The following is a 17761-nucleotide window of genomic DNA, read 5'->3' as shown; positions in this document are numbered from 1 at the left end:
CATGCGCCAGCCATCAAGCTCAGGGTCACTTGTGTCAATGTACTGTTGGTGGTCGCAATATGTCCAAGCTTTCGATCTGGATCCTTGAAGACTATGGTACTAATAATAAATGGACATTAAAGCATACTATCAGCCTGCATAAGTTGTTTGGAAAGACTAAGAAATAAATGGGTTACTTTGATTTTGAGTCATGCTACACAGCAGTTATAGTTCACCCAGAATGAAATTTGGTTTTCTTTGTTGGGGTTGGGGTGGAAAGAGCCGTCATCACCTATAACATGGACAACAGAAAAGTTCATGTCATCCCTACACATTACATTCCGTATGGTAGACATGATTTCCTGTCAAAAATCATCAGCAAACCTTACTATCTTCCCTATGTTCCCTTATTCTCGGAGTTAGAGTCATTAGTAAAGTAGTAAATAAAGCTGCATTTGATGTATCTCTCTATCATGATATGTTTAAATGGATCAATGTTGTTTGAGTGACTATGAACATGTTAATTTTCTCTTGGATGGATGTTGTCATTATTTTGCAGCAACTTTAACTTATTTGTAATATAATCTAATGTCTGTGCAGTGTGTCAGACACATTCAAACGTACAGAGGTCGGACTTTCTTGCATGTGCAGTAACATTTCAACACCAATGGCTCCTCTTTGTTCCCAAAAAACACCAATGGCTCCTCTGTAGTAGTGATATATTAACCGCCACGATCTCTTCCGCAACTCCGCTTGTTTTTCTTCTTTCCCCGAGCCCTCCCATTCCCACTATAGATCTAAAATCGCTAGAAATGTACGGTTGCCTTCTCCAAACCTACTTCACTCTTAGCCACTACCATGGTGAAGGGCAAGCCTTCTATGAAGCACGCATGAGAGGGGGATGACACCATGCCCGTGGTGAAGGAGGATGACGCCATGCCCATGGTGAAGGAGGATGACGCCGTGCCCATGGTGAATCAAGATGAAGCTTTGGTAGATCCCTTTGAAGATAGAGACAATTGGGCCATTGGCATCATGAGTAAGGCTTTCTTGAAAATCAGGCATATGCTATAGAACACCGAGGTGGGCACCCTCAACCTGCCTCATGAGGAAAAGGTGAGCAAGTACATCTTCATTTCTCACCAACTCACCGATGTCCTAGAAGAACTACCATCCTACCTAAATAAGAAACGCGCGGACAACGCGAAGTACATCCTCACTTGCTACCGAAGCTAGATAGATGGCTTCGACACTAGCATCGCGACGTAGGGAATCAGCACTGCCCACAACACCGAGAAGCACTGACGCAACCTGGTTCATGCCGATGCTGAGTAGGTGGCCAACCGCATCACCGCTGACGAGCATTAGGGCCTCATGGCTCTAGAGGAGGATGACAATGATGTTGATACCAACAATAAGGATGAGGATGAGGACAGTGATACCGATGACAAGTAGAGGAGTAAATAAAGTTTCATTTGATGTATCTCACGTTGCATTTAATGCATCTTCCTTATGTTGGGAGTATGGATGGAGTACATGTTGTTACTCTTTCCTTATGTTGTTACTCTTCCTTATGTATCTTCCCTTGCATTTTATGTCAGACACGTTCAAATGTACAAAGGTTTTGATTTGTGAAGTCTGATTTGCATGTATGTGTTTACTTTTGTTGAACTTTGTATTAGGTGGGTTAAACTCTATTGATGATGATGTAGATCAGGTCCTTTGGTCAATTGGTAGCCGGTTTCTAGCCCCTATTGGTTGGTTTTGCCTGCAGGTTTCTTTCAGGTACTCTTTCTGATATGTAGTATGGTAAACATGCATAACAGAATTCATCCGATCAAATCTCGCATCGATGTAATGCCTAACAGAGGAGCCACATAGCTATTCAAATTTTACAGCACATGTAAGAAAGTCTGAGCATCGTAAATTTGATAGGATCAGACACATCTAACGTTATACAGGGAAACTTGTTTCGTATGAATACATTCATTGAATCCCTAAAGGAAACAAATAAAATTGAAGTTACATGTTTGGCCCATTCAAATTTACACTGCTCGGACTATCAGGCGAGCAAACGGTTTACAAGAAACATATAAATGTCATTTCGTCGAATATACTAGAGGGACATGGTCAGGGGGGAAATTGTGATCATTTGTTGTAGAGTACACATCCATGTGAAAGCATCTAGGCCCCTAATTGGGTTTTGGTGATTAATGACAATATAAGATTACTATGACTAACGTGTATTTTGTAGAGGCAATTAAGTTAGGTCATGGTAATAGAGATCGATTGGGCAATCAAGGTGGTCATGCCCCTATGATGGAAATCATTTTTGTTTTCAAAGGATGGACGACAAGGTTAAGGATGACTAGTTCTAAGTGTCGATTGGAGTTGGAGAGACACTTAGAGTAGTTTAGGACTTTGTTTTTCCTTTGGCCATACTATTAAGGGGGGTATGGATGGGTAGCTTGACCTAGAAGAGTCTAGTGAGTTAGGTGTGGTGCACACTTCTAAACCCTAGCCAGAGCTAGATCCCCTTCTATTCATCGACAGCAGGTCTATCAGCTGATGGTGGAAGCACTACCTCAATGATGGTACAAGCTAGATCCGAATCCCCTACCTAGCTTGGCACCTATCATGACCAACCGGATCTGATCCCTAGCTAGAGCCAGATCTAGTACCCCTTCGTCAACGCCGGTCGCACCAGCTCCAAGACCACAATGATAGGACGGCGGTGTCGATGACAAAACAAAGCCAGGGAACATGGAGGAAGAGGTACCTAAATTTCTTTTATGATGTGTACTCTACTATAGTGGTTGAACCAATGATATGTAGATATCGATGGGGTTACATATTTCCTATAGTTGAGTGTAGCTGAAATGTGCTTTATTGGATTAATGTCTTCTGTATAAGCTGTAGTTACTAGTTAGACGTTTATTTGCATACTCTTGCTCTGCTGTGTTGACATTCTGTAGAAGCTTTAGTTAATAAATGCCTTTACAATCTTGATGAATAGACACTAACTGCTTATAAACGAGCACGGGATGCACAAATCATAAGGAATCATAGAAAGATGGAAGAACTTGGAATACGACGTGTGGGCCCAAAACCTGTGTCTCCAAAGGAAAAAAGTTAAGCACAAAGGATAGACATGGTGAAGATTTGGAATATATCCCTAAACTAGGAGAGGTAGTTGAGGGATTTGATGATACAGATGAAACAAATTCAAATTTAGAAGATGAGCCAGTGCCCCTATCAATTGATGTGGTGCTTGTTCTATCTTGTATTTAGTTCGGAGGGGGAAGGAGGCCGTGGGGGGTAGGTAGCCATGCAATGCTTTACTATTTGGATATCAATGGAATTTGTACATGATTGCTGCTTAAATTTGTATCTCCATAGAGAAGGCTCAGCCAGACCCAGGGATCAATTCCAACTTCATCAATTAACTAGAGACATTGGTCAGGATGGCACCCTACCTAGCCCTAAGAGAGACTCCTCATGGCTAGATGATGATAGCCCTGTTGAATATGAGCCCTCTCAGCAAACTCTCGTCTCCCCCACCCATAGAACGATGAAAGTTGTCTAGGTTGGTATTACCTAACATATGTATATCAATCAATTTCCACTAGTTATTTGATATTCATGTAACTTTTCTAACAATCAGAATGTATAAAAACTATGCAGTACCATTATTGGAAAGAGCGAGGAAGCCGAGGCCTCGAACTCATGGAATTATGCTTGACAAAATGAGCAAATCACTAGGAGGAGCGATGATGTCCATCTCTGTTGCCGAGGGGAACAGAAGGCCACATGATCCAGTGCAAGCTGCTAAGTTTGCCTAAAAGGCAGGTGTAGTAGTCAGGAAGAAAGTACCAATTTTGACACATCGAAAAGAATACAAGGGGGAGAAGCCCGGTGCCGTCTATTGCACAAGATTTGTGGAAAGGCTAAATGTATGTATGGGTATCCCCTCTTGACATTCAACTCTGCTTTGAGCAAATTTAACGGATTTACTTTTCATTCACACTACTATGTGCAGGGATGGCTGCGTGTTAACGGTGCTCACTCACCAACCAAAAAGCTTACCGGAATGTAATGCAGTCTGTGGTACGACAGGAATGCTACAGGTTGAAGAGAACATACTTCAATGGCGTCCCTACTAATCAGATCCGTATGACCTCTCCTATCTCATCCATGAATGAAGCACAATGGTGTTAACTTGTCAAGATTTGGTCTAGTGTTAAGAACAAGGTGTCTGAACCCATCGGTTTTCTGTCTAGTCTTGTTATGGTCTACTTGTGCTATAGTCTAACACAAATGAAGCTATAGGAAATATCTTAGAAGAACAAGCGAAAGCGTGCAAAAGTGAAGTACCACCAGGCTACAGGATCTTGCTCCTATATTGTCTAGATGCAAAAAATTATAAGTAATGGTTGTGTTTCATTATTACTCTTGCCTTTGTATAAATATAAACCGAAACTCATGTGCAATGTGAACAGAAGGAGAACAAGAGGAATGCAACATAACAACATCAAGGACTTGAAGAAGAAAATGATCCACCTGATGAAGAGGTTAATGTTGTGGAAGTCTTCAGGGACTTCCATATCAGTAGAAAAAATAGCCTGAGCGATGTTGTAAGAGCAGTAGTTGTAAATACATTCTTTTGCTTCTCTTGAAATCTACTGAAGCCATTGCCATAAAAGAAGAAAACGTAGTAGGAGCCTAGTGTTATGGAAATTTACTAAAGCTTATGTAATCTCTATCGACAGTAGGCTGATGAAGACCTATACATTACTTGTTATGAATCAATCTCTTGGGTTTTCAATTAAAGTCCTTTTACACTATCTGTAACCTAATATTTTACTGATTGATTTTTGTAGGAAGCTATGAAAATTATGTAATCAGAACCTATTACAGATGAGCAGCAACCAATTACTAGTGTTGATGTTGTTTGCAAGGTCCTCTACGGTCGCCAGGGCAAGGCCCCCTCTCAGGGAAGCGGCAACAACCTTTTTTTAAAGAATGTTGGTATCCAGACAAGCTCCACCAGAACAAAGACATCAACGTAGACAATGCTTTGAGAACAACTTGTTGCTGAATAGGAAAGTTCCACTACCCTCGTCGATCAAGTGATTGAACTGAAGAGAAAGACAGAAAAGACTGAAAGAGAGCTTGAGGAATACAAAAAATGACAATAGGAGGAGTACAACAATCTCCGTGAGCTACGCACGTGCTTCAGCTCTTCTGGTAATTCTCAGTCTTCAAATCCTATGGCTTGATGCAGTGAACATTTATTGTTTGATGTGTTGACTCATGTGCTAGTTTGATGGTGGACTCATATGCTGGTTTAATGTGGTGATACTCTGTCAGAGGTTCATTGCTGACGTGTGAAATATAAATTGTTGTTATTTGATTGCCAAGCTAAATAGTTATGTAGTCAGTCTGTGCAGCAGTGACGATCTCCAATTACTTATATGACGAATTGATTATACTTCACACAATAGAATAAGGACATGCCATGTGATCAAATAAAAATATGACACGTGGACGAACCAGTGCACGACACGTGAATTGGTCAGGGCATGACATGTGGGCTATTAAAAATCCAACACGTGAAATGAAAGCGTCAAGCCACATGGACGTATAAAAATACGACACGTGGACGGACAACATAGTGACGCGTTGGCAGATAAGAAACAAAGATGTGGTCCAATAAAAATATGATATGTGGTCCAATGAAGAAGTGACACGTAATCCAACGACAACCCGACACGTGTGCTAGTAGAAAATAGACCTGTGGAACAACAGGGAAACGACACGTGATCCAATAAGAACCTGAAACGTGCAAGAACCAGAGATGCCGCAATAAGAAGGTGACACGTACCCGAACTATCTCTAATGCAACCGGCTATAGCATGTACAACGGAGGCGCCCACCACACGCATACCAAAACAGTTCCATGACATTCAGTTTTTCGTCACAAATCAAGGCACTTCTATGACGATTTTGTCAGATTTGTCATAGATATGCAAGAGTGACGCGACTTCTACAACGAACCAATTTTCGTCATAAATTCGTAATAAAAACTAAAATTATGACGAACTTAGCTCCTTTAGTGACGAAATCTATTCGCCATAGAAGTGGATATTCCTAGCAGTGCTCGTCGGAGAGTCGGCGCCGAGGTTGTGGAGGATGTGGCGGAGCTCGTCGCGGGAGATGAAGCCATTCTGGTCCTGGTCGAAGATGCGGATGGCCTCCCGGAGCTCGTCCTCGGCGACGGCGGCAGTCACGCGCGCGCAGTCGGCTCAGCGCACCGGCGGCTGGATCTGTGCACCGACGGCGGTGCCATGCGCGCGCGCGCGCGCTCTGCTCGCAGACAGATAGGGAGGGAGAGAGAGAGGGAGGCGGCACGTGGAGTGAAGGTGACGGATGCGGCCGCGGCGGTGGCTATAGCCTAGGACCCAATCTAGGAAGAGGGAGGCTCGATCTAGACCGAGGCACTATCAGCGGTGCAAGGAGGCGGCGACGGCGGCGTACGGACGAGAGGAATTCGAGGAAGGAGACAGCTACGGGAAAGGAGGTGGTGAGATACGGGGACTCGGGAGGTGACTCCACCGAGCGCGCGAGGGCTTCAGCGAGCCGGGCAAAAAGAAACGACCCTTTTTCCGTTTCCAGGCAGCCAGGAGAGAGTAGGAGCTCGTTCGCTGGGCTGGCTGGCCAGCCCCCTCCCATGAGCACTGTAGCAGTGAACCAGCCAGCAGTACCACTCTCTCACATAAACGAACCAGCAACGATACAAACCAGCCAACCAAACAAGCCATAGATTTTGTATCGAGGGGGCGTGGCTAGCGAGTGAGCCCAAGACATCAAACAAGGGCGTTGTAGCCTGGGCCCACGGGCCACCCTATCAAACAGCCCCTTCGTTCCTTGCAGCTGCAGCTGCAGTTGGGGCTGGGAGAAACGCCAGGAGGACGGACACCTGCATGCAGCAGGCGTATTGATTGTGCTTCTGAAAACAGCAACATGCACTCACCGCCCGCGAGGCCCGCAACAAACACAACGAAACTGGGTGAAACCGGCATGCGTGTGCGGGTGCGGCCAACGGCCATGCGGGGGTGTTTTTTTTGAACGTACCGCACGCCGCGGGGAGGACGACACGACAGGCGTGGCCGCGTGGGGAATTATGGCCGTAATAACTCGGCACCTACGCGGAGGCCGGAGGCAAAGGGTACCACCGCGCTGCTCACTCCCTGTGCATGCAGAGCTCTACCCAGTACCCCCCGGCGGCCGCCGTACGGGTACAGGGAGAAGACTAGTGTGGTGAGGATCACGTGGAGCGGGCAGGAGGACGACGACGGAGTGGAGACCCGGTTTGACGCGGCCCGGCCGCGGGACGGTGGGAGAATATTTTACTGCTCGGCCGCGGGGAAGCCGTTGGATGTGCGTGGCACGGTGGCAGTGGCAGCCGGCCAGCCGCTGCGTACGTGAGTCACCGCGGAGTCATCAGTGCCCTGCCGTTGGTGCGCTGCCTCGTGCCTGCGCCTGCGCCTCCCCACCCACGGGGCACCGCACCGTCTGCTTCAAATCGCGCGTCGCCACGACCACCACGAGGGCACCCTCGGCAGCTCTCACTCCTCACTCGCTAAGCTCCCTCCCGTTCGGGCGTCCCACGAAAAGCGGAGAGACAGAGAGAGGGAGAGAGAGGAGGGAGAAGCGGCAAACGTACTACAGCTCCTGAGATGGCGGCGCCGGCGCCGAAGCAAGAGGAGCTGCAGCCGCACGCCGTCAGGGACCAGCTGCCCTCCGTCTCCTACTGCCTCACCAGTCCGCCCCCATGGCGTACGCCCTTCCTTCCTTCCTTCCCCCCGTTACCTCCCATCTCCTCCTCCGCCCCGTCTGTCCTCTCCGCCGCCGCCGCCGCTGCCTGCGCGCGTTGCTTCCTGGATCTCTCTCTCGGGCTCGCGACTGACGCCGTCTCCCTTGTTTGCAATGCAGCGGAGGCCGTCCTCCTCGGCTTCCAGCACTACCTCGTCATGCTCGGCACCACCGTCATCATCCCCACCGCGCTCGTCCCCCAGATGGGCGGCGGCAATGTACGTCCCCCCCGAGACCCCGACTCTCTCCTCTCTCTTCTCTCTTCTCTCTTCTCTCTTTTCTCTTCTCTGTGTGTGTGTCCGCCGCCGCCCGCCAGAGCCTGACACGAAAGCTCGCCGCTTTCTATCTTTTTTCTCGCACAGGAGGAGAAGGCACGGGTGGTGCAGACGCTGCTGTTCGTGGCCGGGATCAACACGCTGATCCAGAGCTTCCTCGGCACGCGCCTCCCCGCCGTCATGGGGGCCTCCTACACCTTCGTCGCGCCCACCATCTCCATCATCCTCGCCGGCCGCTACAGCGGAATTGCCGATCCCCACGAGGTGCGCCTCCTCGCCTTCCTGTCCTGCCCGGTTCCAAGTCCAACGGAGGCTGCCTGGCTTACCGATAGCACGGATTAATCTCTTTGCTGCAGAAATTCGTGCGCATCATGCGGGGCACGCAAGGCGCGCTCATAGTGGCCTCCACCCTCCAAATCATCATGGGCTTCAGTGGCCTTTGGCGCATTGTCGTCAGGTTCGTCTCCTGCTCTCGCCGCCCCCCTCGTGTGTTCAGGTCCCAGTGTACCTCCTCTGATCCCATCTGTCTGTGCTTACTCCTGTTGCAGGCTGCTGAGCCCGCTGTCTGCTGCTCCCTTGGTTGCCCTCGTCGGATTCGGGCTCTATGAACTGGGGTTTCCAAGTGTATGTCTCTCTACATGTAGTACTACATTTTCCCTATATTATACCTGCATGATGTATTTAGCAACAGTGAGATAGTAACATGAATTTATTTTACCCTGCAGGTTGCCAAATGTGTAGAGATTGGTCTTCCACAGATTTTACTGCTTGTGGCACTTTCTCAGGTAGTAGGATGCATCAGGAATTCCTGTTGTGTGATTTTAACCAAAACGGTTGCTGGATCCTTGAGAACAATGTACAATTTCTGTTTCTCTTTTGCAGTACATACCACATCTGGTCCCCTTGCTGAGTACTGCCTTTGAGCGGTTTGCTGTCATAATGTCCATTGCCCTCATCTGGCTTTATGCCTTCTTCCTGACGGTTGGCGGTGCCTATAAGAATGCTGCTCCCAAAACCCAATTCCACTGCCGCACTGATCGATCTGGGCTTGTTGGGGGCGCTCCATGGTAAATATAATCCATCCTTCTGCATGTTCTTTCCCAACCTAAGAGGCTGAGCTTTGTATGTTTTGTGTACTTATTCAGAATGTAACATCCTGCAAAAAGCTCCATGGCTACTAGATTGATAGATTATTGATCTACAATTTGTAGGATAAGTGTACCTTATCCATTTCAGTGGGGAGCACCAACCTTTGATGCTGGTGAAGCTTTTGCTATGATGGCAGCTTCTTTTGTTGCTCTTGTGGAGGTATGTTATTTGGACAAACCCATGATATGTTAGCAGCTTTGTTATCCTAGATGGGACTGCATATCATCTTCAAGCTAATACTCCTTACTACTGCATGATGCAGTCCACTGGTGCATTTATTGCCATTTCACGGTATGCCAGTGCAACACCATGCCCTCCTTCCGTCATGAGTCGTGGCATTGGGTGGCAGGTATCATCCAAATTCCTTTATTTGCAGTTAGTGTATCTGAAATTTTGAATGACATCTGAGCATGACTTACCCAACTAATTTGTCTATGTGCCATTCCAGGGAGTTGGCATTTTGCTGGGTGGCTTATTTGGAACAGCTAATGGAACCTCTGTATCTGTGTAAGCAGATTCTAGATGGCTGCTGCAACTACTTTTTATAGTGTGATCATGTGATCTGAATACTATTCAACATTTGTCTGATTTTGAATATTGCTATGGAACAGCGAAAATGCTGGGCTGCTCGGTTTGACACGCGTTGGTAGTAGACGTGTTGTGCAGATTTCTGCTGGATTTATGATATTCTTCTCGATCCTTGGTACGGCTCATGCTTTTATGTGATCATGTATTCAACAGCTTTTGGCTGTAATACTTCGTGTTAAGTAGTTAAGGTTAACTTTAAGACTGGCTTGTTTAAGCTTATTATCTGGACAAATACAATTGAACAATTCATACTATGCTCCTGCACTTCTAATGATAATCAACTGTCTGTGATGGTAATGTTTTGTGATGCCTTTATAGGGAAATTTGGAGCTGTTTTTGCATCAATTCCTGGCCCAATAATCGCAGCTATATATTGTCTTCTCTTCGCATATGTTGGTACGTAGCACGAAGCAAATTTTAAAGTTTGCATCTTTTTAATATAGAATTGTTGAATTATTATGAAATGGCTATGTGTTCTCCTGTACAAACAGGTATGGCAGGTGTTGGGTTCCTACAGTTCTGCAACCTGAATAGCTTCCAAACAAAATTCATCCTGGGATTCTCTTTGTTTATGGGTTTGTCCGTGCCACAATATTTCAATGAATACACTTCCGTCGCAGGCTTCGGTCCAGTACACACGCATGCAAGATGGGTAAGATCCAGTTCGAAACACATTTTGGTCTTTATACGATAAGAGCAATATGGTTTAATGTTTATAGACATCATGGTTCTGGTTCTACCTGCTACTTTGCACAGTGGAATTTGATATTGTTGCATTTGCATTACATCGGTTTAAAGTTTATAGACATGGTTCTGTGACATTGTTTTCTGGTGTTATGTGCTTCTGAAATCACCTTCTAGTTCGTTTTACTGCTCATTTGGCACGCTGAAGAGCTGCAAACTAAGAGATGCTTTTCCTTGTGCTCATGTCCAGTTCAATGATATGATCAACGTGGTATTCTCCTCCAAGGCGTTTGTTGCCGGGGCTGTGGCGTATTTTCTGGACAACACCCTGCACAGGCGAGACGGCACCGTGAGGAAGGACCGGGGGCACCATTTCTGGGACAGGTTCAGGTCCTTCAAGACTGACCCGCGCAGCGAGGAGTTCTACTCCCTCCCATTCAACCTCAACAAGTTCTTCCCATCCTTCTGATCCTGCTGCTGGTAACTGAAAACGGAGAATGATGTTCGGTTAGGTTGTTGTGAATTGTGATTCTGGCAATGCCACGCCCAAGCGGCTATTTCTCCTACTTCTGTTGTACCACCCCTTGAGTTCTGAATCTTGTAGAGCTCGATGTAAACTAATCAGAAGGAGTGGAGAAATTGCTTGGTTTTTTTTTATGTAAATTGGGTTTGGTTCTCGGATAGATCGATAGAATGAAAAGAGAACTGCTCCAGTAGCCCTCTTTCTGTAGATTAAGCTCCAGTGCTATTTCAGAGTAAACTAATGCAAGTACATGTGCAATCGTTGCAGATTTGCAGTGAGATACTGATACTGAGCATTTGCTATTAATTTCCAGAATAAGAAGAGATCGAGTGTGTCCGGTAAAGGACGATGGACTGCCAGCTCACAGTTCTTTAGGCCGGCACTGTCACATCATAATTTCTATATAACTGGTGTTTTGTCCTGCATCATCCTACGGGTTAGCAGTCGCAAATTGCACATCTTATTGATTCAATTTGTACTAGGCATGTACAAATTGATTTTGCACCTCCATTCATGATGATGTATGTAAAAAAATTGCTGTGTGCGTAGTACAAAATTTAACTCAAAACTTACCTCGAAGACTACTGGATCCAACTTCTGTTATGATATTTTCTACCTGTTGCTGACTTGCAACAAATCTTTTAAACACATAATAGCTATCCATGCAACAAATCTAGTGGTGGTGGAGCCGAGCATGGGAAGAAGGTGGTGGAGAAGGGACGAGCATAAATCTATTAACCAAAATTCAAAAAAAAAACATCAATGATCAAATGGGCCACAGCTGAATGCGAAAATTGTGGCCATCCACCATACTCTTCCTACTCCGAGAGTGGTCTGAACCAAACAGGCCGATAGCCCTCTATCTCGGCCTTCTAGGCCCATATGATAGTCGCTTCAAGGTTCAAGTTGGTGGACCTTGGAGTCAACCGGCCCAACCCTCTCAATCTCAGATCGCACGCCCCCGGCAGTCCTCGCCTAGGTTTAGGCTTCCGGCGGCCGCAGCCTCCAGTCCACGCCACGAGCGAAAGGAGATCGCCGGAAGAGGGGCGCGGAGATGAGCGGGAGCGCGTTCAATGCGTTCAAGTCGCGGGTGCCGGTGGCGTGGAGTCCCCGGCTGTACATCACGCTGGTGCGGGGCCTCCCCGGGACGCGGCGCCTCCACCGCCGCACGCTCGAGGCCATGCGCCTCCGCCGCTGCCACCGCACCGTCGAGCACCGCACCACGCCGTCGCTCCTCGGGATGCTCACCCAGGTGAAGCGCCTCGTCGCCGTCGAGACCGAGGAGATGTACAACGCGCGGAAGCAGGCCGAGGCGGAGAGGCGCGCGCTCAGACCCCCGCTCGTCGTCTCCCACCGCCCGCCGCCGCCGACTCCGAAGCCGGCAGCAGCAGCCGCGGAGGGTGCCGCTGCCAATGCGCAGTAGCCTCTGGTAAGCTCCTCGAGTCCCGATCGTCCTGGTGTGGTCTGGTTTTCCATTTTGCCTGTTTGCCCTTCAAGCGTTTGATGCAATGCCTCAAGTCAGTGCGCCCTGAGGGGTTGTCAATATAAAATTCAGATGCTTATTTCTGATCCAACATTCTTACACAATGAAATGGCTTAGTTTTGCTTATAATGAAGAAGCGAGTGAAGATTTTGCGGTTATTGCATTTCTGTGTTGAGTGCTTTATACCAGACATAGGTCCAATGTTTTCTGCTACTTCTTTACCTGGTAGATCATTATAAGTCGTTACTTAGTTCTCCATGTAACGAAATGGAGGGCGCAGCTCTAACCACATTACGGTGGATAGCTCTTAAAAGTGTTTGAAAATCAGAGTATTCAGCTAGTTTACTAGTTTAAACAGAAGTAAAAGCGGGATTAAATGAGCAGTGCAAACCTATCTCGTTATTAATGGTTAATAACACTGATTATGTTTTTATTTTTCACTTAGCAGGAACAATTAAAAATGACCAAGATCTTTCTAGGTGTTTGTGGTTAACACTGACAAAATAGCATCTAAGGAAAGGGCGTCATTGTGATTAAAATTAAGTTAAAAAACTATACAATTAGCCTGACCTATCAATTCTTGTTAACCTGAACAGCTAACTGGCTGTTTCGACTACCACATAAATACAAATTGATGTCAAGTTCTTAGCTGAAGAAATAAGATAACAGTACAAAACACATTAATCATTAGTGACAAGCATGGTTATGAAGGTGTAAGGCAAGGTGGGGTGACCCGCCCCCTTCCAGACACCTAGGCCTGCGGTGACGCGACACCACACATACATTCCAACCTACAGTGGAGCAGCAATGCAGCATAAACATACCTTGTTGCTGTAGCTGACACAGAGACATATATCACAATCTGTAAACTCTAATCAATGCAAAGATGAATAAACTAACTAAAGGCAGTAAAGCACAGCCACACATTTACACATAGCAGTGAAACACTATGGATCTATGGATATACAGCAGCAGACTTGCAGAGCACAAAACACAAGTGCTGGGCACCTAGCACTAGCAGTCTAGTACAAGCAGGCAGAGCAGTTCACAACTTCGCATCCAGGCACAAGCAGGTGCATCACAGCAGAGCAGGCACAAGCTGGAGGAGCAATGCACGTCCAAGCAACAACCATAAGAGGAGGGAGGCGGGTGGGAGAGAGAGAGATACCTGTGTGCCACGGCCCGTGAGCTTGTGACAACAGGCTGATAGGGATGGGAATTGGCAGAGCAGAGGAAGGATGCGTGAATCAGAGGTGCAAACTGATCGAGAAGAGGAACGAGGCATGAACCGAAAGGTGCCAATTAGTGAAGAGGATGCCAGGATGGAGACACGAATTAAAGGCACAAATCGGTAGAGAAGAGGGAGGAATGAGTCAAAGGAGGGCCAAGGGAGGCAGCTGGATTCCGGCTAGGTGTGCTCCCTTCCCCCTGCTATGTCTATTGGCATGCAGGACATAGGGGAGAAGGACTACGGGGGTTGCAGTCGTGCGATTTCCCGCCAGTGCAACTCCAGTTGATCTCCCCAGCGCGCGAAACTCCCATGCCCCACTGCATCGTCCCCTTTCAATTCATGTGTGGTATCCGCCTCAGGTTGCTGGGTGCAAAAAGCCAAAAACGTCGCCACATTGTGCCTAGGCAAGGACTTTTGCTGTAAGACAGAATGACAGATGCGAAGGGCGGGCCTGGTGCAAGCGGTAGAGTCTTACCGCCTGTGACCGGAAGGTCCCGGGTTCGAGTCGCGGTCTCCTCGCATTGCACAGGCGAGGGTAAGGCTTGCCACTGACACCCTTCCCCAGACCCCGCACAGAGCGGGAGCTCTCTGCACTAGGTACGCCCTTTACAGAATGACAGATGCCATATGATGAGTGGTTGTGGTGAGGCCGATGCCCAGACTGAAATCACGACTGAACGCCTAGGCGCCGACTTAAAATCCATGGTGATAGGTTGCATTGTGGGTTGAGCTGGCCCTTCTGAAGCAGGAACAGTGCATGGAAACAAACATAAAGTATTTATATCCTATTTTGCTTCAAAAGTTCTTTGTTGGATGAGCTATGCTGCACATGGTCACATATCACGCTGGATTTTCTTATGGTAGAAAATGGATGAGGGTGATCAACCTTGATGCTATGCCATATGACGTTAATGTACCCAGGGTAGACCAATTAATCTAGTCCTGAAATTCTCTTGGTTGTGCGTGTGATTTGCTATATCCAAGAAGCAGATATTCTGTTTAGATAAAAAATTATATAATGTAGATATATCAATTATTATTTCAAATTGTTTCTATACTAGCGAAAACTTGGCACCCTGCCTTGTGAGTACTCATCCAGGCTGGTCAATCCAGCCCCAGGTCCTCAGATTTGAATGCCTAAGAGCGCTGCCTGACCTCAACAATTTCCTAGGTCCTCGGATTTGAATCATGCTTTGAACTTTTAATTGATATTATGAGGAAAATTCCTACAGTGTTTTAACATGTTCCATTAACACAGTTATAGAATAATTTACCATTTCTATGCCATTGCCCATTGCTTTTCAAAATTGAACACCTGAAATGAATGCCATCACTGTCAGCTTAGCTGTCAAGTAAAGTGACACATGAAAAGACAACAGCTTTTTCGCGCGATGGTAAAATGATGGGGATTGCATAGAGGGCATCATTCTTGTAACTAATTATGTATATGGTAGCATGAGTTATTTTGTGATCTGGTTATGTTATTCGGCCCCTAATATTTGAGGGGATCAGTTTGACTGATGGTATAATGGGAACCCTGAGTTATTGTTACTCAGTCCCTAATATTTTTCTCGTGGTTGTCTTGTAGGGCATCAGAAGCCTTTCATCAGAGTTCAGCGGCATAATAATTAACTTGCCTGTGTTTGGGTCTGCTGGTCTCCAGACGATCGCATTGGATCTTCTTGCTCAACAAGATCTAGCAACCGATATGATCTCAAGATCATTGTATGCTCTGACTTGCATTGGTCCTGTATTTTATATTGTTATATGGACTGAGGGAATGGTTTTCTAATGCTTTTGTCTAAAATAAAGTTCAGTGATTTGGTTTCATTACTAAATTTCCAGAAAATGTTCTTTAAGATGTGCAGGCTTCTTGTGTAATTGAACCAGAGGGTGCTAGCGTCTAAATCTGCTCAGTTATGGTTGTTGGCCAATGGCCATTAGCATAAGGTTTTATAACATTGCTTGGGTTCTTGGAGTGAAAACATATTGATTGTAGTCTTGATGGAGTCGGTGCCCTGATCTGCGCCCACAGAACAAAGGAAATCAGGATATGGGAAATAATTAAGAAAAAAATTATTTGGTTGGGCTGCTTCAAGAATCAAGATCCATGCAATATTTAGAAAGAGGAACGATTCAAGATCCATTCAATATTTAGGGCCCCTTTAGAACACAGGAATTCCATAGGAATTTCACAGGATTCAGTTTATTTTTCGCAGGAAAAACGCAGGAACGAGAAAAAATCCCGCGTTCCAAAGAGGGCCTTAGGAAGAGGAATGAATAAAGGGTAGACCCAGTGCCGGAGGCTCTCACATGAGTGGGGTCTGGGGAAGGGAAAAACTGAGACAAGCCTTCCCCCGCAAAATCTACGGAGAGGCTACTTCGAACCCACGACCTGGTTGAGATAGCGCTCACCACTACACCAGGCCTTAGGAAGAGGAATGAATCCATGCGATATTTAGAAAGAGGAATGTTGGAGCACTTCTCGTCTTCCTGATAGATTATGAACCTCCTGCATAGGCAAATTTATCTTTCTTCAGTGGACTCAGCTAGTTTACATTCTGAATATACGAGGATGGTATGAACTCTTTATGCTGAATGTATTGCAGGCTATGGAGGCGCTGCCAATGCAGTGATACAATTTGCAGTTTTTAAGATGATTTCTCAAGGTTATTCATGTCGGCCTTCAGGGCAATCATACTAATTTTCTGCAGGTTATTCATGTTGGGCTTCAGGGCAATCTCCAAAAATAATGCAATTTTAGAACAAAAACATGTTAATGTATGTTAAGTTTGACTAAATTTATATAAAAAATACTAATATTTATTGTACTAAAGAAGCACAATTAAATTTACCATAAATCATATATTATATTTATTTGATGTTTTAAATATTAATATAATATTTAAATTTGTATATTTAGCCAAACTTTAGAGTCCTTAACATCTAGAATTATTTTTTTAATACGAAGATAGTAAGTACAACTTCCAGCACAGATTGTACGTTGGTGCGTCTAGAAGAGACACAAGAAGGGGCGCGGTCACATCCTGAAACAACGGCTCAAATCTACCCCAACCTGTTCAAGAGGTTGTTCAACTAGAAAGCTGGACCATTTCAGAGTTCAAAGTACTATTTTCAAAGGATTGTGACTGGCACATGATTTTGAGTCGCATGCATGACCTCGTCAACTACCATTCTACCAACCACTAACATTAAAAAAAACAAGTACAGGTACAATGGTACAAACCGCTTGTAACATGCAAATATGTGAGAATTCATTTATTTATTTGTCTATCATTTTCTCATTTTACAGATTGCGAAACCATTTTCAGGCGACAGAAAACGTGACGATGTTTTACGCGTGAACGTCTTTCCTAATCATTTTATTTTACTTCACTAGACGCGTCAAAGACACTAAACCCGAGAGATTCAATACACTCAAAACTCCAAATTAAAGTTTTTCAAAAAAAAAACTTCAAATTAAACTGAAATCAAAATCCTCTTATCGTTTATTCCTCTCTCGGTCCTAAAAAGATGCAATTTTTGCTTGAAAGAAGTCAAGTAATTTTAAATTTAACTAAATCTATATAAAAATAATAAAATTCATGATATTATATAAGTACTATTTAATTAATTATGAAATATAATAATATTTTAATAGTAAATCTAAGGTCTTGCTCGTATCCATAGAGCTAATAGTTACTTCTTCAATCAAAACGGGTCCAGCTAATAGTCTAGTTAATTGTTAGCTAAATACCTAGCTAACAACTATCTCATTATATCAGTTGGGCCAAACCAGCTAACAGCTAGTAGTTAGTATTAGCTAGCTAACCCAATAGATCCAAACAAGATCTTAATGAAGACATAAATATTGTTATTTTTTATTTGATTTAATCAAATTTTAAAAAAAGTTTGATCAGTCTCACACCGAGAATTATTTTTTTTGAGTGACGAAGTGTTTGAACTCTTTTTTG

At 45.3% G+C, this 17761-nt stretch overlaps 2 protein-coding genes across 2 annotated transcripts; both read left to right on the top strand.

Annotated features, from left to right (window-relative positions):
• The first annotated feature begins 7438 nt into the window (after positions 1-7438).
• Positions 7439-11352, top strand: LOC136537684 (nucleobase-ascorbate transporter 6-like). The gene is made up of 14 exons (XM_066529639.1): positions 7439-7818; positions 7975-8072; positions 8217-8393; positions 8486-8586; positions 8678-8753; positions 8855-8914; positions 9012-9196; positions 9341-9437; positions 9541-9627; positions 9727-9785; positions 9890-9981; positions 10185-10262; positions 10358-10518; positions 10801-11352. Exons 1-14 carry the CDS (start codon positions 7719-7721, stop codon positions 11017-11019), a joined length of 1590 nt encoding a protein of 529 aa, XP_066385736.1. The 5' UTR covers positions 7439-7718; the 3' UTR covers positions 11020-11352.
• Positions 11353-12008: 656 nt separating this feature from the next.
• On the top strand, positions 12009-15625 carry LOC136537683 (uncharacterized). Its single transcript, XM_066529638.1, has 2 exons — positions 12009-12502; positions 15376-15625. Exon 1 carries the CDS (start codon positions 12128-12130, stop codon positions 12494-12496), a length of 369 nt encoding a protein of 122 aa, XP_066385735.1. The 5' UTR covers positions 12009-12127; the 3' UTR covers positions 12497-12502; positions 15376-15625.
• Positions 15626-17761: the final 2136 nt, after the last annotated feature.

The sequence above is a fragment of the Miscanthus floridulus genome, chromosome 2 (genome assembly GCF_019320115.1).
Source record: "Miscanthus floridulus cultivar M001 chromosome 2, ASM1932011v1, whole genome shotgun sequence".
In the NCBI taxonomy this organism is placed as follows: domain Eukaryota; kingdom Viridiplantae; phylum Streptophyta; class Magnoliopsida; order Poales; family Poaceae; genus Miscanthus; species Miscanthus floridulus.
This window is presented reverse-complemented; position numbering and strand designations above follow the sequence as displayed.